This window comes from Vanessa atalanta, chromosome Z (genome assembly GCF_905147765.1).
Source record: "Vanessa atalanta chromosome Z, ilVanAtal1.2, whole genome shotgun sequence".
NCBI classification, from domain to species: domain Eukaryota; kingdom Metazoa; phylum Arthropoda; class Insecta; order Lepidoptera; family Nymphalidae; genus Vanessa; species Vanessa atalanta.
In genome coordinates, this window is record NC_061902.1 from 15636681 (window position 1) to 15659512 (window position 22832).

General features: G+C 33.0%; 1 protein-coding gene across 2 annotated transcripts; it reads right to left on the reverse strand.

Annotated features, from left to right (window-relative positions):
- Nucleotides 1-1621: 1621 nt before the first annotated feature.
- LOC125076177 (proton-coupled amino acid transporter-like protein CG1139) lies at nucleotides 1622-20857 on the reverse strand. 2 transcript variants are annotated; one of them, XM_047688181.1, is made up of 9 exons: nucleotides 20738-20857; nucleotides 10992-11119; nucleotides 9205-9264; nucleotides 5870-6020; nucleotides 5344-5550; nucleotides 3562-3840; nucleotides 3310-3488; nucleotides 2423-2604; nucleotides 1622-1967 (listed from the first exon to the last, which is right to left on the reverse strand). In XM_047688181.1, the coding sequence occupies exons 2-9, from the start codon at nucleotides 11066-11068 to the stop codon at nucleotides 1708-1710; spliced, it is 1395 nt and encodes a 464-aa protein (XP_047544137.1). In that variant the 5' UTR covers nucleotides 11069-11119; nucleotides 20738-20857; the 3' UTR covers nucleotides 1622-1707. The 2 variants fall into 2 exon arrangements, with proteins under 2 accessions (XP_047544137.1, XP_047544136.1); XM_047688180.1 differs by lacking the exon at nucleotides 20738-20857 and adding an exon at nucleotides 11834-11957.
- Nucleotides 20858-22832: the final 1975 nt, after the last annotated feature.

Below are 22832 nucleotides of genomic sequence, written 5' to 3' on the forward strand. Positions count from 1 at the left end.
GACCTCGTTGTACAAAAAAGACCGTAACGGTCGAAAGAGAAATTTCCAGTCGGGCTCAGAAAAAAATTATGAGCCTGATACCTGTTGTTATGCAAAAATATTAATTGTCTAAAAGTATACCAAGAATTTCATGATCTGTCTGTCAACACTGACCTGATCTTGAGTTGGTGAAGCTAAAAGCCTTGTACGTTTTTTAGATTGGCCCAATTTAGTGTCACACTATCTAAATTGATTAGGATTAGGTGGTTCTTGAAAGTAAGTAACAAATTTCATATATATTTTGTTTACCTTGTAAAAATAAATCAAGAACTAACTTTCAAATGCCACACTTTTTAAGATTTTAATACTTAAACTTAAATATATTGGTTTAAAATAAAACACGTCTTCAATATATTTACTTTAATTTAAAACTATTGTATCAAATGAAATTTATAACAATATTGTAGCCTTGCGTCTTATAAAAGTTTCTTTCTTACTCAGAACAGAATGTCTCATGAGTGTTAGATGTGATTACTATAATTGCACCTAAAATGAATCCTTCTGGTATTTCATTTAGTAACATGTCAATTTTAAGTAACATGTTTCCACATTTATTCTTAAACATTGTTCATACTTTCAATATTAATAATACATGTTCAAAATGCTGTAAACTTAGCAAAATAATTAGTGATTTAAAATAGCTTACTTAGAGTAAACGTAACATGACATCCAAGGCCAGATTTAGGGGAGGGCTAGGCCAACCAGGGCATCGTCTCAGTGGCTCTTCATTAGACATATTATTCCGACGACATTTTACAAGTTTACCTTTACTGTTTTTGAGAAATGACTGCTTAGGCCTCTACTCCTTTGTTTTCCCAGGGCACCTAGACCACTAAATTCGGCCTTGATGTCATCGTATGGCTATTAATGTATAACATGACCGTGTCATATATACTTATGTGTAGGTAAACGTAACCTTCTAATCGTCCTGTTCTAAGATTCATTACAATTATAAATAATAAAATAAAGTATTTGTCCAATACAAGTTTATTTACTAACAATAATATAAAATTTGTTGAATAATGATCTTATGATTTCAACATAAATAAATTTTAGGATATTTATATCAATTTTACCTTTGTTTTTATCTCGAGTATTAGGTACAGTAATGTACTTACTTGTCAAGTTTGTTATTTAACAAAAACAAAAAATTGTGCTTTTTACAGAATATTCTTTAATGAATAAAATATTTATAAAATAAACAATTTCAATTCGCTCGTCACTAAATATATTCGAAAATAAATATCTAAAAATTAATCTACTTGGTAATCTAAACTGAGTGAGTTCCTTGAAGTTATCGATCATAATACCTGCACTACTAGGGCATTCGTCGACAAGAACTCTTGCAAAAGCTTGGCTAGAAGGCACGTGAGGCGGCACACTCTCGCAAGACGCTATTAAAAAATCAATTATTACTTTCCGTCAATAACACTTTTGTATATCTTTATAATATTTAAAAAAAAATATTAAATTTTCCTTTAACCTTTCATCTGAGGTCTGTTATCCTAAGTCACTTCATATTCCTTTATCAATTCAGGTCTCATACTGACAGTTCAAATAAAATGATAAATAAAACAGTGTATACAAATAAAAAGTTATTTAATTGATATGTGTCAACGAGAGCGTGACACCACATAACAGGGGACAGCTGAACTAAGGGCTGGTAGGTCAAGCGTTAGCGGTGCTTGAGAATGATCTGATGATACTGTCCAAAGCAGTATATGTACCAGCGAGCAGACCAATAACGCCTATTATGAATAAAATTGCATCTTTTCCGAATAGAATGCTCCTCGCGGCGCTTGCTCGTTGCGGGAATGTAACGCAGACTTCCATCAATGCTGGGAAACATATTCCCAACGCGGAGAGGCAAAGCGCTCCGAATAGGGATATGAACAGTCCCAGCCGTGGTACAGCTACCGCCAGCACAACTGAAAACAGACTCGTTGAAAATAGCGGCCAATAGATCACTGCAGTGCAACCAGTAGCGCCCTTCTAATCATATCCAATTGTGAGAATCTGTATACTAATAGCGGAAGCTAGTGTTCCGTTTAAATCGAACATGATTTTTTTGTCCTCGCCCTCTGAATTACCTAATTCTAAATTGAACGAAATTGATTGCGTGCGATTTTAATAGTGCTAATCAAATGTTGCTGTCCAGAGACTCAACGACATTTCGACAATCTGTGACATTAAATATGATCGTTTTAAATTAAGAAACATAAATTTGGATGTTAGAACTGCAAAGACCGATTAATTTCCAAAAGTAATACGATAAAGCATTTTAATTAAATTTAACAAGTATTTCAAAAGAAAAGGATGTTAACATATAAATACATAAATAATATGAACAGAATCTTCATTGTAGAATATAAGGTATACTTACAAGTAAGTAAACATAGTGCAACTCGTAATGCGTATTCGTAAAGTCGCACTTTTTGCGACGAAGAGCCCTCAAGCTTCGGTAACAAGTAGCCCTTCCATAGAACTTCAACTGGCACGTAGCAATGTAAGCCGTAGCTTATGAAGATAGCAATGGCGAATATCACCATCACGCTTGTCGCTAATCTAAATATAATCGTTCATAGTTAGTCCTCAATATTGTTACGTATCTATCTACTTAATATTCAAACTATTTGAACGTGAAACTTAAACCGATTACACGTTTTTAAAGGTTAGTCATGCGAAGAATAGAACTTGGCAGTTAAACCGTTTCTAAGTATATAAAGGTTGCCCATGCCAACCAAAGATACTTAGAAAGTATTGAACAAACTCTGTTATTTATAAAACATGAATATGCTCTACAAAAAATTTCGTCACCGGACTCTACGCTTTGATCTTAGCCATAAGGCCAAGAGGCGATGACGTCACTACACGCTCGGCAAATGTTAATTATTGAAATAATTTATAGTTTTTAAAGACAACCAAAAAATAAATACAAAAATAATTCCATAATAAAATAAATAATTTCTTTAGTAAAAGTCTGAAGGCAGCGGCGACATTATGTCTGTTTATGAAAGCATTTAGCACCACCCGTCACGGCATACGGGTCGATCTTACCCCTGAGGCGCGACTTAACATCACAAATCCGATTGATCTAACTGAATCAATCTTTGTAATTTTGTTCGAATGCTAAGTATTGTTTTAACGATTGCTACATTCATAATATTTGTTTACAATATGTTATAGTATAGTAATTGTTTAAGCTGACATTTTCAATATTTGACAAGTCATGAGTTCGCTCGAAAAAACGCAGAAAACGATGTTACTTACGGGTCCTTCTCTGGCAGATCAAGTGTTATAGAATCTCTGCAATCAGACACGCAGTACACGTAGCCGAGAGCTCCTACCGCTACGTACAGCAGAACTATTATGGTCATACCGACGTTTAGTACTCCACATGGTTTACCGAAGGCTTTCGGTGTTTTCATATTATTCTCCAGGGCTATTACCTTAAATAAAAAAAGATAACTATAAATCGAAGTATCTTTAATGGAAATATATTAAATAGTTTGTTATACTTACAACACCGACGGCAGTGAGTGCAAATAATACCGTTCCAAAGAACAGAGGGAATGTTTCAATTGATCCCCATAAATCGAGCGGCATGTCCTTTGCACTGGCTTTCTTTCCGATCACCAGGTAATAGATGACAATGCCGAGACCGACGAAGGTCATCACGTTGGCAAGCGCGGAGAACGGAGCCAACAGCTTCAGACTCGGTATCAAGTTGAACGCTATCAGAGGACCGAGGATTATTAGCATGTGAATCTCGGGAGCCATTACGTAATATGAATCAGTTACCTGGAAAAAATATTTCCTTTACCGTTTGCGAGTGATAGTAATGATGAGGATCCAAAACTAAGAACAAAAATCTTAAAAACGTAAACAGATAAGGGATCATAAACTACTACGCTTAAATATATCTAAATATAAATATACTTTGAATCGTGTAATTCAAAAGAGTATGGTGACAAGGAATTAGATACAAAGAGCAATTACATATAATATGTACTAATCAAAAGAAAAACAAAACCACTAGAATTACAATACATTAATAAAATTATGACAAAAATTAATAGAATTCAATTATTAAAAAAATCTAATTGATAATTTTGAATAAATTAATTCAAATTGCAAAAAAATATCCTCGATGAACCTAAGAAGCGAATGTTCCTGTTCTAATATTATTGATATGGGTATTATATTACACTATGTGCGAAGCTACACACTCTGTTGTTCTTATTCATACGTCACAAACGTCAATTAACCTGTAAACGAAGATTCGCGTGCATGCAACGATTAACTAACGTGATCAGTATAAATGACAACGTACTTGTAACACGATTGTATTGTATTAAAGATATCATACGATTATTATTATTTCAAAACCTACCAAGCCTTTTGATACGCATAAAATATAAGGAATAAGTATCTTATAATCGCTGTGTCTAAGCATAAAAAGAGGGTGAATACATTGCCTTTTAGTTCCAAATGATTCCAATATTCAAGTGAAGTAACAAATAACAATTATAAGAACATAATTTAACATTCAAATTCAACATGAAAACTTGATTTGTAGTTAATATTATGTTATTATATTTCCAAGGGAACTCAGGTCGATGACCGTATTTAGGGAGTAGTCGCAAGTTCGATGAAACTGGTGTATGTTAACAAATGTAAATAGAACGATTCAATAGAATATTTATTTAAAATAAATAGAGAAAAGGCAAGGCACATAAAATGTATTAGTAATTCTATTTGAATTTGGAATTTGCTCCGATGAAATTGCAGGTGAACGATGTTAACAATTGAAGGATTACTATCGTGAAACCAATACGCGTCATATATTATTAGTAGTAATAGTAGGGACACGTGCATGTATTATTTAGTGCCCTTGATGATTATTGGCGTGCGGTCACAGTACGATTCATGACCCGCGTCATGCTGCCGCCGACGCCGACGCCCGCCCATTTAAACCAATTGCAGTACCCTCGCTTGCATAATATTGAGGAAATAGTAACGGATCACTTATTAATTTGTTACATTCCAACGCTGTCATGAGAAGTAATCACGCCAGAAATAGATACAAGCGTTGCGGTCACAGGCGTACCCTCAAATAAATACTGACGTGACGAACACAGTACGATCGTACTGTTCATAATTTCGCAATGGCATTAGTTTTTACAAATCGCACATACCTAAATACTTATCTTAAAATCTTTGAAAAAATTATAATATATTCGTATCCGTATGGTATAATTGGTCAAGAGCTTGTAAATAATATCGGTAAAATAACATAATTACCTTTTTGATATTATCAGCTATGAATACAATGTAAACACAGCAGATTCCAAGCTGGTAGACAACGAGGAAGATGTCGACGGCCAGGGCGGCGGGGCGAGCGAAACGACGTAGTGCATGCGGCCCGCAACCCAGAGCCGTCGCCACAGAATCGGGATACGACAGAAGCGGCACTCGCAGATGTTTACACGCCGCATATTGCGACCGGACCTTCAGAAATAAAATAAGAGTTAACCTTTAATATTACTAAGAAACCGTAGACAAACACAATCATATTTAAAGCCAATAGTTAATATAACATATGGGCAAATGGACGAACGATTCATAACAGTAAGTGGTTACAGTACGCAGAGTAAACATACTTTTACAATTCAAAAATCCCACGAATCATAACGAAATACAACAACAGAAAATCTATTTTAAGCGGTATATTAACCAATCACTTGCAAAAAATCATCTGTATACTAATCCAATTGCAAGGTAGATGTTAACATAATAATAATTTAAAAGTTATACTTGTGATACGTACGAGTACGTGCAGGCAATGTGTGACGAGTATGCCAACCAGCACAGTGGCTATTATTCCGGTGACGAGTCCAGCGCGAGCGAACGCCTGCGGCATCGCCAATATACCAGTTCCTAAACTGCATTTCAGAAGATGCACTAACGTCTCGATATTACTGTGAAACGAAACTCGTCATTAATTATTTCAGAACGAAAGCAAAAAGAGCGGGAAGGTGTACTCTTAAATGTATGTCGTTACAGCCTTATATAAAACCATAGAATAAGCTTACATTCCAATTATGTTATACAATATAATTCAGCTTTGTTCAATAAATGACGTTCCGTTTTACAGAAAGTCATATTCTAAGTATCCTAGTTCTATTCTTCTATGTAATGGTCCCTTCAAATAAAATTAATTGTTCCGTTCAATAGTAACTAAGTCTTATCAATATGCCGCTATATTTGGTGCCAGTGACAAAGGATAGATTCTTGGCTACTATTGATTTTTTGGCAAGTGCTGCCAACTACAGTATTTATGATAGTAATAAAAGAGACGGTTCACAGATAGCTTTTCAGCGGCAGACTGTCGTTTAAAGCTATCATGATCGACAAACATCCGCCTGGAGGCAATTCACGGAGCTAGATTATTAATGGTCTTAATTAATTTTTGTAGAACCATGTCAAGGTCGTTAAAACTTCTTCTTCACGTCTTGCACGAGAAATAACAGAGTGAATCATAATTATCAAAGTAACAAAATTCAACGGTATATTTTTAAAGGACATATCAGAAAGTGATAGAGATTTAGTTTAGTTAATTGATTACGTACATCATAATCAATAACATAACTTTAGCAACAGTAAAATCAGTCTTTGTACAGAATATTTAATCCGATATATGTGAACAAAGTAGGATGTGAGAATATTACTAAATAAGTCTGAAGTGTGAGTGGCATATAGGAATATTAATTATATTGAATCGTTAAAATAATTGAGACTACAACTTCAGACTTTCCTTTATAGCAAAAGATTTTTCAAAGAAAAGGTTAAATTATAGCGTGGGCTTATAATGACACCGTGTGAAAAAAATGTGTCTTGCCACGTTTGGTAAGTGTTGAAAAATTGTATATTACAAGTAGACTATTCTAGAAAGAACTCAATATATACTGAAATATTATCAAAGATTATAAAAATTTACTATATATGTGTATATGAATTATCAACCTCAACGTGCTATATATTATAAAGGAACAAAATGGAAGACGAAGATACGAAAAGAAGGAAATTACAGAACGATTATCCTTTCTACAATTAAACAATAGTTTATGTCTCCAATTTAGTGTTATTTTCAATTAATTATTCCGGTAAAGAATTAATTATAGAAAATAAATAATAAAATAAAAAGAAATCCATGTCATTTCTAGTTAATTCCTAGTCTATGCAAAATATTAAAGTCATTTGCTAAGTCGTTTAAATCCTTTAGAGCTGCTACTACTGGTTATTACATTTTGTAATAAGTTAACTACGATAAGTTATGCTCCAGTCAGTAATTTAACTTATCAAAAGTAGCGGTTGCATCGTTTAAAACAGAGTTATTATTTTAACAGCTTGCAGTTTACACGAGACTAATTAATTTATCGATCTATTGTTTTCATCTTTAGTCACAGGACCGGATTCATTATTTCGGGGCCCTTATAGGCAGCCTTTTCTAAATACCTATTATTATATTAATTCTTCTAACCACAATGCCGTTGAGTCGTAATTGCGTTGTTTTTTTTTTACTCACATATATAGCACTAGCCGACTAAATAGGAAACATATTTGTTTTGAACAATTTCATTGGCAATTAATTTTAAAATCTTTTTGCAAAATCGCCTACCCACCTAGTCGCTCCTAGGAAGTTGACTACAAAGCCTAATGGATAATCCGACCCTTCCTTTGTAGTAAATTTTGCTTGTTAACGCTAAATAAAAATCGAAGACTTAAAATAAAACTCAAGAAATAATAAAGTAATAATAATTATATGTCGAGAAATAATTAACCGAATGAGAGCCACGATACTGCGTTCGGTGTGGTTCATTGAAAACTAGATCCGATATTTTTTTTTCATTTAATTTTCAATGTATTCCGAAGAAATTAGAAAAATTACATATAAATATAAAAGTAAAAAACCTTTTTTTAAAACAAGCTTTTATTTATTTGCGCTAATAAGAAAAAATTATAACTTTTACACTAAAAATCTTACTGTTATAATGTCATTTCACATTTGACACAATTTCTATGATATAGAAGCTTGTCGAAAGATTTATGTATAATACTCATATTTTGATAGATAAAATTATTCACATTACATGATTTAATTTACTTGTTTAATTAACACACCTAAAAACTCCGAAAGTATATTCTGCAAACCGAATCAACATCAAACAATGCGTTCCAATAAAATCTCACTTTGAAAATTTTCCAAATAAATGTATTCTAACGTAGCTTCGACATTTTCCAATAAATTGTTTTAGCGGGAAGTTGTACGGATGGCTTGCAGGGTCAACCGTTTTTGTTAATAAGGTGATATACTGATGCCTTCAGGTGAATATGATCTTACTTAATTATACAAAACTCATTTAATTAAAAGATATTTTTTTTAAAGCTATTATATCAATCGCGTTTTCAGCACGTCATCATTTTTCAAATGTACATCATTAATTTGTCCCTTATTCCCGAACCTATGTATAGGATAAATGTATGTAAAAATGTATGTAAAATATAAATGGGTCAACTTTTGTTTTACAAATATTTTTTTAGCATTAGCAGCCCGTAAATGTCCCACTGCTGGGATAAAGGCCTCCTCTCCCTTTGAGGAGAAGGTTTCGGAGCATATTCCACCACGCTGCTCCAAAGCGGGTTGGCGGAATACACTTGTGGCAGAATTTCGTTGAAATTAGACACATGCAGGTTTCCTCACGATGTTTTCCTTCACCGCCGAGCACGAGATGAATTATAAACACAAATTAAGCACATGAAAATTCAGTGGTGCCTGCCTGGGTTTGAACCCGAAATCATCGGTTAAGATGTACGCGTTCTAACCACTGGGCCATCTCGGCTCACAAATATATTTTATTTAAAAGTTAAATACCTAAATAGAAGCGTTACTGTTGTACTGTTAAAAAAAATCGTGCAAAAATCTACTTCCGATTTAATAACTAATACCTCAGACCTGCAAAATAAACTCGGCAACTAAAATTTTTTTTTTGTTACCCTAACTATAAAGGACTTGACATAATCGCAGACTTTTTAAGTACACGACAACTCCGTATATTTTTTTTATATATATATATTAAATACTTCTAAAAATGTTCTACTTACTTCGTTGGCTTAGAAAGCTGCCGATGTAGATGTGGATCATAATCTTCTTCGGTTTCCGCTCTGAGAATAAAATAATATGTTAAAATTTACACACTGGAAGTCTCAAACACATACAATGTTATATTAAATTCTTATATAACAATAGAACTACAAAGCTTTTAGTCAAACAAGTAAGATTAACTAAAAGCTTCAGAATTTATCAAGTGGTTTTCCTTCTGCTTCGTGTGTACCTATATAACATACAGAATCCCGTTCACTATCCCATTAAAAGCCCTTCATGGATCTGTGCCTCCATTACTATTTCCGTAAATTTTATTGATTGACATGATTTAGTCACATGGACGCCCCAGTGCGACACGGAAGTGTAGGCTTCTAACTATTAAATGCAATTTGAACAATTTCATTCAGCCTAGTTTTTCATAAATTTACTGCGGGACAGCTAGTATTATTTTAAACATAATGATATAGAAACATTATACTTATACATAATTATATTTAACTATATCTGCACATTATGTTTTTTTATCTAGAATTCTTAATTGTGTTTATGAAGGTCCTGGCGCGAGCCCCGGATATTTCCCAATCTGTCCTTATCCCAAACTCAAGACCGTGAAAGGTTAAGAAGAGGTTAAGGAGGTTATCTAGCAGCTCACCGTTACCCTTATCTTATTAGACCTTAATGCCAAAGCTTCATGATAGAATATTACAAAAACGTGTTGCACGATCGTCAGGAAAATATCCTTTTCCTGTTTCCTGTATTCATCGTATTAAGATACCATCGCAATTGCCTGTGAATAATACCTTTAAATAGGTTAGGCGCGGTTCACCATTGAAAGTTGTGTTTTAATTATTTTTCAGACATATAAAAATAATTATTTTATAGAAATTTAGTTTTCTACACCCTGTAGGGTATAAACATTATACGCCCTGAATATGATGATGTAAATGTCAATTGCATGTAAATATTTTTAAAAACGTTAAAAGAAATAAATAAAACTTACGTTTATTCGTCAAGCAGGTTAGGCCGCCACGTGATGGTAAGTACATATTTGGTAGTGTATCACGGCAATAATGTTAAATGTATGACATGTACACGAATAATTTTTAAGTAATTTTGTGCAATATATAAAACTAATATTAAGAAAATGATCATTTTAAAATACTCAAGATTTTGATTTATTTTATAAAGCGCGTTAATATTACCTCCAATAATTTCAAAAATATTTTTAGAGCCTTTTGACCTTATGTTTACCATAACCAAAAAAAAATTCAGTATAATATCTGTATCAGAATATAAGCTATGCTCGCGGCTCGATATACGATCGTATCATAGGGGTCTTTTGGGTCATGTTTCCGCTGTTATTAACCTCAAGTAGTTTAAATTGAATACTGTAGAACAAATTGCCGTATTAATAACACTAGATGAAAATGTGAATATATATATATTTTTAATTAAATATTATAAGCAAAGAAATAAAATATCGATATTGTTAATTTAAAAATGTTATATAAAATTTAAACTTCCCAAATGTTTTTCTTTTATTATACGTGTGTACACACACATACATTTTTATATTTTTCACACGTGATACCACACTTGCGTGCAAGCTTACTACATCATACGCAATTACTCGGACACATACTTCGGCACGGAGTGATGCGTCCTCCTCCGGCATATAAATATACACCCGCACTTGGGCAAATACATGGGGAATCTCGTGTACACACATCTTGAAATCGGTAGACATTGCCTATGTCGGTTATATATATAATTATATATATATTACTTGGTAGGGATAGGTGAAGAAGACTCGGCCGAATCGGACACCGGCTGCAGGCGCACTGTCTCCGCCTTATCGTCCATCCCCTGTCAAACTTGTTTCGACGTCACCCTTGATTGCAACTCTTCGATCACCTGTGACGAATACTTTAATAACTAATCATTATCGCATATATAAGGCTTATCTGTGACTTCGCTCATGATTAATATTTATTTAAAAAATATACTTTTTGAATTATCGCAAATTAAATGAATTTAAATTACATAAATCTTATATACTAACATAAATAATGTATTCTGTATTAAAATATAAAAACAAAAGTTAAATTAACTACATTTAAAAATATTAACGATAAAAAAACGACACTTAATTTTCCTACTAGGTAAATAAAAATTATAATGATATCACATTTCTGTATAACAATTGTCTCGATGTAATAATATCGCCTCAGCATTCCACAATACATTCGAAACAATTAAATATACACATAGAAGGACTAATATTAAATGCATTATTTAACAAAGACAACTTCTAGACAGATGTTACAAATCGGTTATGTAAAAGAGCTATTTAAAACTTTGTCGTAAAAATGAGCGCATTTCGAAATTTCGCAAAGCATGCATTATTTTACTCGTAATAGAAAACAACTGGACAATTTTAATATTCTAATGAAACACTTATCGATTTAAATAAAAAAAACCTCTAGCCACAACTCAGCTGAAATCTAAACTACAATAAAAGTTCGCCGTCGTTGAGTTCTCGATAAAAAAAAATTTGATTTATTTGACAGATAATTCCGAATGAAAATGATATTTGATAAAGAAGCAAATTTTAAATTCTCGACATACTTGATATTCCTTACAGCTGAGCGATGTTGATGTGTCAGAACATGGAACTATGGAGTAGGGAATGAGCACGCGCGTCTTGTCTTGTACACCCGTTATACTATATGCCGTGAGCTCGTCTGACGTCTAAGAGGCCCGACATCTCGGAGGACCGCGCCCACCTCCGCCCGCGCGTATCTCATTCATTTAAGCTTCTTAGGAACTATGTACATGAAACAATTATCCGTAAACTATTGGTGGCAGACAATTGGACCAGATGATAAAATTATTTGATACAAATACCGACCGCTTCATATTAAACCCACCCAACAAAAGTATAGCATTAGTATTTTTATCGCAACCGCTTCGGAGTGGTCACAAAACATAATTTTAGGCAATCCCAAAACATAATGGTTTTTGTTAACTCATCGATTAATACAATATTTGTTATAGCAATATAGACAATTTATGATTTTACTCTTTGCTAATTTATCAGGTTTGATTAAACTACGAAGAAACTACGCTTGATATTATCACTTATGTACAATACATTATACATATATTATAATGTATCTCAGTGATGTTGTAGATAGAGAATTCAACTGAGAACATTTTTAATGTGAACTAATATCAGAATCAATGACGTAGTATTGTTAGATTTGATTTTTGAAACTAAAATAATCATGACATATGTTTTGTATCGAGTTGATTGCTGATCGGTTCAAAATGACGTACATATAAAACTAGGATATGAGAAAATTATATGAGGAAGACGACAATCATAGCCGTGGCAACAAGAGGTCGCCTGTGTCTGCACTAGTTGATATCCTGTGGTCATACTTACGGTTGAAAATGATTCAAGTTTAGATCAATTTGTTCATTGCGCTAACTTTCGTAAATGAAACTTTAAAAGATTTTTTACATTATAAAGTATTATATTCAGTTTGTTTTACAGCTAATACACTCAATGTAAAATCATTATTTGGTAATTATTAAAGATAATTAATCATAATAATATTACAAGACTATATAAATAGATATTTTTGATGTCGCTAGGTCGTTGAGTTCAGGAACTACACGTATGATACCAATAGAAATTGCACATAAATTCCAGTCAATTTATAAAATATTTTTAAGATTTTTAATTTATTAGATTTTTTCGAAATATGTACTACTTGTATCTTTATATCTATATTTTATCATAAAAGAAGGTTTTAAGGCATGAAAAATATATATTGTAAATGATTTACACGCGATTTTCGCACGTAAAACTCAATTCGTATCGTGACGGGTGACCTGATTCTTGTGCCAAATCGTACGAAATATATTCTGTCTTGTTTGACGTGGAATATTGTTTCAGACTCGACCTTCTTCTTGAACCTTTTTCTTGTTTCACTACAATAGATTAATTATATATTTTCTTTTTCTGTGGCACTGTTAACAGATAAGTTTTTTTTTTTATAGTATAGATAGATGGACGGGCGATTAGGCCGGCCAGTGGTAAGTGATCACCACCACCCATATACATTAACTCAGTAAAAAATATTAAACATTCCTTACATCGCAAATGCGCTACCAACCTTGGGAACTAAAATATGTCATGTCCCTTGTCAACCGGAATACAACCATACTAAGCATTGCTGAATAAAAGTATCAGCTGTGTTTGTCTAGCAGCGCACTTACCTAGGATTCTTAAAACAATAAATTATACTTCAACCGACAGTACTTCAGCCGAGATGGCCCAGTGGTTAGAACGCGTGCATATTAACCGATGATTTCGGGTTCAAACCAAGGCAGGCACCACTGAATTTTAATGTGCTTAATTTGTGTTTATAATTCATCTCGTGCTCGGCGGTGAAGAAAAACATCGTGAGGAAACCTGCATGTGTCTAATTTCAACGAAATTCTGCCACATGTGTATTCCGCCAACCCGCATTGGAGCAGCGTGGTGGAATATGCTCCAAACCTTCTCCTCAAAGGGAGAGGAGGCCTTTAGCACAGCAGTGGGAAAATTTACAGCTATGATCGGTGATAGGGTAAGGTCGTATCGATCAAATTTCCGTCTGATTCGAAAACATTTTTATTGACTTTGTTATATCAATACAAGCTGATAAAACTGCTTCTATTGATTGTAGAAAGATATATAAAAATTATACGAATCAGCCGGAAATTCCATCGGTTCGATCTTACCCCTTTGCGCCCTATTTAACAATATCCTCTAGAAAAGTTCACGAACTATTAAGTGTTTAATTTTTAATTGTTGTTGTAATTTAATAGATGTACTTGGGATACGTTTTTTGTAACCACAACTACCATGTTAAACCGCAATACATGTTAAGTCGTGGTTAAAATGTTATTTACGTATAATGCAATTCATATTATGATATAGCACTGTTTTGCTATGTTAGAGAAATTCTATTAATAAAATAATCCCTTTACACCGAACGCTAGACGAACCTAGCGCTAATATTTTGCCGTCGGCTCCTGTTATTATTGTGAATATCCATCTACATGTAGGTATAAAGTAGTAAAGTTATGCTTAAAAAAAAAATTGGAAGACATTTGAAAGAGATATATTTAGATTTGTAACGGAATGTTGTGTAAATACATTTATATGAATTAAAATTCCGTTCCGTTTGGTTCGTTTAGTTTGTTACGACAGACGTATCACGTGCCTATATAAACTCTATGATATCGATGGTTTTCAAATAAAGTAGTAATTGCTTTTTTAATCAGAACAAGTAAAAAGTAAAAATACCGGAAGATGATTATGCTGCAAAAATATTTCAATAACGGTACACTTAATTTTCGCCGAGCTGTCGAATCCGAAGCTATCATGACAGAACAAATAATAAAACTCCCTCAATCAAACTGATCAAAAATATTAGTAAGGAGTAATTTTGATTAATTGACCATCGTTTAATCACAACAACGAGGTCGTTATAATATTGTGCATTGTTAAACATAAAACTCAACTCCGTAAATATTCTATAACAGGGCAAATATTGCTCTTAAAATGATTTGAAATTCATTCTATCACACTAACGTACTGGTTTGAAGAAACATCTGACACAACGCAGATTCCTCGCGATGTTTTCCTTAACCGCTGACCACGAGGTAAATAAAACAAATGAAAAATTGGTGGCACCCTTTTAGAACTATTTAGGTAAGATTTGCATATGCTTATGTTTTATCGTAAATCCGTAATGTAATTTTGTATGTCACTCAGTTTTATCAGGGCCTTAAACTTTTGGATGCTCTAGAGCAACAAACGAGTGGAGGCCCATAATTAGTTTTCCGGATGATTTGAACCATATTTTTCAGTCGCGTATTTTAATAATTAATTGTAGAAAAGATGAAATATTTTTATTTCCTAATAAATATAGAATCTTATAATTCGTTATAAATTAAGAATATTTATAATACAATACAAGATATTTACTTTACCTATATAACATATATATACTATATAATATGTGTATACTCGTTCTTTGCTCGTTTTTTTGATTCAGAAATATATTGTGAGATGGGTAAACCTTCCCCTACATCCGCTGTGTTTTATATTAAACGTTACGTAATTGTTTTTCTAACGTAGTATTATAATTAGTATTTACCAACCTGTTCTAGTGACGCACCAATGTCGAACGGTCCGTTTCTTAAGTACTGAACGCAGTTACTAATATGGCGAGCTAATCACAAGAAGGGCCACTCTGGGACGACATTGTTATCGCAACAAAGGATATGAAATCCATTGTGGCACAGTATAACGATTTCTTTTATTCATTTTCAATTGATCTAATTCATGCAGGAATTAATTATTTGTAATAACGGAATTCAGATTATGCTCTGCTATTATTTTTTATAAGTAGCTGCAGTCGCCTGACTTCACACGGGTTAAGCCACGGCTCTGTTCTCGATTACCACAAATTCTGATATCAGGTTTATCTTTTTGAGAATTTACACTACTAGGGAACTAGGTAAAAAAAATATTCTAGTCACAGTCGGCTAAAATGACGTAACTTTAAAATTAACATGGCGTCTTCTAGAAGATAAATGGATTAAAAATAAATTATGTTAATTTGCTATGAAATGAAATGCCCTAACCAAATATATAAACAAGTACTATTCGTACACTCACGTAGAACGGTAATTAAAGTTTCTTAACGGTAAACAAAATCAAATGGATTAAAAAGTCATTACAAAAATGTGTATTGAATATTAATTTATGAATTAGAAATTGGAATGCTTAATAAAATCCCAAAGGAAAATAAATAAAAAATTGGTCAAAAATTGAAAACTGTCTACGGAAATAATTGCCCAAAGTACGAAACTAGAAAATATTCTCAATACCCTACGTCCTCTTTTCTTACGTTTTTCGAAACCAAGCCTGTGCCTTGGTTTGGCTGTCCGTGCAGGTAGTGTATATTTCTTCTCCTTCCACCTGCCCCCCAAAGATTTTTAAGAAACCTTTGGGGGTGCCTCACTAATGGTCCAAGAATTGATGAGGTGCCCCCCAACGGGCGGTGTCCTAATTTTTTGCACCCCCTGTACCCTAGATTAAGTCGGGCCTGTATCTGAATTAATTAATAATCAATCTCGTCCATAGATTAACTAAAGCTAATCGCTTTTTATTTTTACGTCTACTGCAACATAAAAATGATTATTGTGACTTATTCTTAAAACATAGAATATTGTACTTAAATTTACGTAGGCATTTTATAAATCTACTTCAATACAAAGTTTTAGTGTTTCGCTGTAGTTTTAACAGCGTTTGCTCAACTAGCCCCTGAAAATTATACCCCACCTACATTGACATAAGCTATAGCTCAAATATTTCAGCTATATTGAGGCACTACACATTAGGCCCAAACATTGTTAAAGGATAAAAATACCTCTAATTAGTTTAGTGGTAATAATGGGATCATTTTTGATTAGATCTACATTGATGTAATCCAGAAGACTATACGTGATACGAGAATCATTTTTTCATAATATAACTAAGGAGATAGACAGGGCCACCTGCAAAAAAAAATTAACCAATTCATATATTGCCAATTCCCCATCATCCTTGAGAGCTAAGATGTTATGTCCCGTGTGCCTCTACACCGACTCACCTTGCAAACTGAAACGCCTTCATAATTCCCTACCACCATTTTATTAAGAATATTAAGACTGGAGCCGCACCGGAAAATTCTGAAGTGAACAAACGATGCTAACATTTGTCCGATGCCAAATTATACTTTTGTGCCGCTTGCAATTGAAACATTCGAGCCTTAGACTAACAGGGCGAAAAGACTTCGTGACGTAACGACCGTTCTTGTATTCGCCAGTAGTTATAGTTATAGGAGGACTGTTTCGTTTTCGCCCCGATTATTGGAATTGCAATTCAACGGAAATACTGCTAGCATTCTTGCCACCATTCTACGCGGTCGTGATTTGTACAATAGCTATTTTTCAATAAGTCTCGTGTTTTTATTTAGGTCTTCAATTTATAAAATTCAAATGTAAATTTACTATACTTATTATATGACCAAGCTAAAAGTATTCGAAAGGTTATCCGGTGAATCCCAAAAACGACTTTTTTATTATATATGCAGACAGACGGGTCAATGGGCCACCCAATGCAACACCAATCATGGGAGTTAAGTTCTTTGAGACTGTAGTTATATTCTTTGTCACAGGCTCACTCACCATATAAATAGAGCACAACAATATTAAGTATATATGGAATATATATATAATAGTTTGGTGGTAGAATATATTTAGTGGGTGATACCTACTCAGATGGGATTGCAGAAAGCTCTACCACCGAGTATCATTACATTACATTAGCCTGTAAATTTCGTATTGCTGGGCTAGAGGCCTCCTCTCCCTTTGAGGAGAAGGTTTGGAGTATATTCCTCCACGCTGCTCCAATGCGGGTTGGTGGAATACACATGGGGCAGAATTTCATTGAAATTTGACACATGAAGGTTTCCTCACGATGTTTTCCTTCACCGCCTAGCACGAGATTAATTATAAACACAAATTAAGCACATGAAAATTCAATGGTGCCTGCCTGGCTTTGAACCCGAAATCATCGTTTAAGATGCACGCGTTCTAACCACTGGGCCATCTCGGCTCCTCTCGGCCGAGTATCATAATTACAATTAAACAGTAGCTGAAGAATATTGTTTGTCTATCTGTCTATACATCTATAGGTGTTATTTTTTTACAAATATCGAATGCTTCGGTGTAGCAGCGTGACGCGTTCGATTACACGACGCTCGAATAAAACGTTTCCATCGTTTACGGTTCTTATCAGTCATTTGTATCGAGCGCCGCGTGTCTTAATTTTTTAGCGATTTTTTGACTGTCGCCTATATACCATTACAACATAAATTCAAGTCATACTAACAGTCTTAATTTAAATGGATAACGGATGACTCTCCGAAACGCGTTGCAACTTCTGGTATAAGTTTTATGCATATAGGTTAAGTAGTTTTCCGATTGGCATTTCAAATGAAAACCTCTACTCGTTTATTATAATTGATTCGTTATCAAAAGGACGTATATCGAATCGGTATAACGAAAAACCCTGTCAAGTTTTCAGTTTCAGTATCCATTGTTATTCATGTGTTTCGTTTACAAACATCTTCAAAAACAGTGTTTCTTTCTTTATGTCAACAGCAATTGATCTTTCCTTGTTACCGATTGTTGCTTAATTTGTGTACATTGGGGAACGGCTGTGTTTGTACGAGAGGCACACCGGTAACGGTAACTACGCAAATATGTGGTTAATTCATAGGTTTCATTCTCAAGGTGAACTATAAATAGAGTTTAGACACCCTTTAAAACAAATTCAATTTTTGACGAAGATAAATAAAAATGAATATGACGTCAAACATTAAGCAAAATAAAAATCTGGTAAGGAACGAGTAACAAAAGTAAAAAGAGCTCTCGGCGAAATTGGTCCGCCCCTCTGCTGACTCAAGAGCTACCCCTAGCACTTACCTGGCTCAAATACTGAGCCGAGCATTTTAGTAAATAACCTAGAAATAGTGTCTCCCTGGGTAGTCACGTCATCTTTCGAAAATATATTACTTTTAAATGTTAAATATTTCGCTTTGTGTTTTGTTTTTCTTGTTAATTATATACTTTACAAAATGATATATTATTTTGTATTATATTTATAATAAGTATAGTATAAGTGTAAGTTTGTCGGTTTGGATTTTCGTTATTCAATCACGCAAAAATGGCTGGCTGGATGAAGACGAAATACCCTTACAATTGCTTGGGCGCAATTTTGTAAAGTTATACATTAAAATACGACTGTCATTACATAGTATAAAACAAAGTCGCTTACTGCTGTCTGTCCCTTTATAAGCTTTGATCTTCAAAATTGCACAACGGTTTTGATGCAGTTCTTTTTAATATATAGATTGATTCAAGAAGATGGTTTGTATGTATAAAACATGCACAATATAGTAGAGAAACACTGAAAATTTTAGAGGTTTCTAAAGAGATGCCATAAATAAACACATTTTTTTGTGCTTACATTCCAAACGCTGGTTGAACCCTACGACATAGCATTGCACCCGGTTCGAAGCCGGGACGGATCGCTAGTAAATAATAAAATACATCGAGTCTAAAGTGTTTCAAATAATTGTTCTTTTCCATAAACATTTTATACTTTAATGAAATCATAAGTGAATCTTGAAAGTTCTTTAAGGTTACTTGTATATCTAGCAGTAAATAGGTGCTGTGACGTAATCAACTTGTTATATATAATGTTATAGAGCAAGATATGTTTGTTTGTTATTCGTATAAAGGTTTTTCGGTCTCTAATTTTAAAATCCATTTTTACGCGGTTTCTCTATTGTAAAATTGGACCAGTTTTTCTTTAGGCCTTCGCCTCAAGCATTGAATTTATGAACAGTTTTCATCAGTGCTTATATTAATATAAAAATTAATGAATTTGTTCTTTATTTTTTAAAAAAAATCTTTTCGTCTGTTTAGATATATATACATTCTGTATTATTTTGCGTTCAAGGTTCAGTCAAAGTGTTATTCTTGTTAATGGGCATGTCGTGCCTTTATTTAAAGCGTATTTATAAGCCATTTTTTTTAAGTAAAGTCTGTTTTTTTTTTAATGTAATTCTAATAATATAATATTATGGGTATATATAAAACTTGCAATTCAAATCACGTGATGGACGTGGGACGCTCATTCATTAATATTATTCCTAAACTTGAATTTCAAATTTGCGTCGCGCTCACAGGGGTTGAACTACAATAGCGTACCGCAAATTTGCTTTTTTATCTTGTTAATCTGATTTTAATGACTCGACTAGAATGGCCTGTTTCATAACATAGTTCTTACTTTGATTTTAATGTATTATATTAAATTAACTAACTTATTAGTTAACTTAAAATAATTGTATATAATTTCACATCGATTTATACAACAGCATAAGATAAAAAATATATATTTTTTATTAATCATGAGTTCAAGGCAACAGTTTGTGAATTATGAGTTGAAGTGTAACACAAAAACAATACAAAAATTAAACGAAACACAGGTTAGACGTATATTTGACAAACGATACAGTTCTATATTTAAAAAAAAACTTCGTTACGAGAACATCGGAAGGAATTATGAACAAACAAACTAAGTCGCAAGCATTACGCGACTACGCCTGCGATGCTAATCGCGTCAAAGTAAATTAATTTACATAAAAGAAAACACATATGACGCCTTATCTCACTGTACACAGATATATACAGGAAGATTCCAGTCTCCTAAAGTTTATTCTTAGAATATATTGTGGAACTATTTCAAAGTGTATATCATCAATTAAGTAACCAAAAGCAAAGCCAACATTCGCGCTATTACATAAACAGCCTTATTTAAAGACAATATATATACATATATATGAGATCACTTACGTCACAGGAAAAGATCACCCGTTATATGAGAACTGTTGCCACCAATGTGAGTAAAACATTTAAATCACTGATTTTTATATTGTAAAGTAACTGTCGCCTCGAGTAAGGCTTGTATAGAAATGATACTCGCCGCAACCCCGTACTGCACGCGGTCCGTGACGTCACTGCAGCACCCTCTTACATGAGATCGTGTTCTAAGATCAAAATGTGTCCCAGAAATGGTAAATGCTTACTGTGGTTATAATTATCAAAATCAAAATATACTTTTACAAATAGATTTTTTTTTTAATTGTCTGCACACAAGTGCAAATTAAATTTAAAGTTACAACCGGTTCGGCATGTAGATTCAATCAAGAAACTCGGTAGTTATTTTTTCCACTTGAGTTACAAAGGTAATTAATTAAATACGATTCAACGATTATTTATTTTGCATGAAATACAACGAGTGCTAACTCTAAACTTATTTATCATTCATACGACCTTTTATCGAATAATATGCAATATGCATAATAAAAAGACTTTTTTTTCCCATAAGATTTGTTTTTTTAACTGGCATTACTCTATTTCATAATTATGAGTAAATGAGTGGCTTTGTATTGGATGTACCTAATGAAAAAATAGTTTTATGGAATTTGATTACAAGACTAGCTAGCTAAAATTAATTTTAAAATATTTTATAAATATTCAACTATATAAATACTCACCTATCTATTAATCTTGATTTATAAAATTAATATATCATTATTTTTTATTAAAAACTATAAAAAAAACATTTAATGCCAGTGTGAAATTACTCAATGAGATAAAAAAAAAACAGTTCGAGATGCCATTTCTAGCTTTCCTTTACTGTGGCACCAACAATACTCGAGTTAGAAAGGGATAGCTATAAAACTGTCGGTTCGTTTTATTCATGATGTCGTAAACAATTTTTGTGAACCCATTTATTTATACGATCGCGTAACGATGATATTATGATAATCCTGAAAATCGATGCAGTCTTGAGAAAATATAAAAAATATATATAATAAACTAAAATGTTACATGGAACTTAAATAGACACACAGATAAAATTGTATAGATTCCTACTAAAAGAAAAAATAAAAGCCAAATTTCGAAAATAATAATTCGATTTATAATGTTTTCATACATATTTTGTAAATTATTATAATTTTTACGAAATATTCACAATATTAAGAATTATAAAAAATATTAAAATAAAAAGAAATATTTTTTTTTTTGTGTAGGTTATAAGAAGAAAATGGTTGTTAAGCAAAATTAACAAAAAATTGCAGAGACGACCTCTAACGTGCCCACCTTCTCTACCTTTATGGTAGAGTAAATTAATAAATAATAATAAATTTAATTGCTTACAAAATAAAAATAAATAATACTGTACTGTTTTAAATTTTTTTAACGTAACATCTTGTAACGCTCTAAATGTTTGACCTATTTGATCCACTTATTGCCTCTTCATTTAGTCACGTATTCATTTTCACTATTCGTTTTTAAGTCAAAGTCAAAGTCTTTGTCGTGAAACATCAATTAGCGCGCTTTTCGGTTAAGACGGCACGTATACCGTGACGGCAAACGGCATAACCCGGTAGTATTTAATCCATTGCATGTGCTTGGCGCTTATATTATATCCTTGTTGCTTCGCGTGCAACATCTTGACAAATATTCGACCAAATGTCCATCGCCGATTGTCATTAGTATTAGCTGAACGTCTCGTTGGTATCCGCGAAAATTAATCAGGGTTTTTATGTCAAGGCAAGAGTCAGTATGTTCAAGTCGAGCGCGTTCCAAAATCAAAATATATTTTATTTACGTAGACTTTTAAAAGTCTTGGCTACCACCAGTCTAGAATGTATAATCAACCGAGAAGAACTACCAAGAAACATAGTAGTTAAACTTTTCCAACATTTTAAAGTTATCTTAGACTACATCTATCATCTATCTATCTAGTTATCTATCGCCACGATGATAAAAAAGTAGCATTATTTAACCTTTCACATGACCACCATAACGACATAATGACGGTCAATGCATGAATCTTGTTTTTTTATCTAAAACAGCCCCTTAAGGAAGTTCCCAACAT

Coding starts and splice junctions, on each gene's coding strand:
- LOC125076177 (XM_047688181.1), bottom strand. CDS start 11,068: ATGGACGATAAGGCGGAGACAGTGCGCCTGCAGCCGGTGTCCGATTCG. Junction 9,265..10,991: donor TCTTCACCTATCCCTACCAA/GTAATATATATA, acceptor TTTTATTCTCAG/AGCGGAAACCGAAGAAGATT. Junction 5,551..5,869: donor CACATTGCCTGCACGTACTC/GTACGTATCACA, acceptor TTATTTCTGAAG/GTCCGGTCGCAATATGCGGC.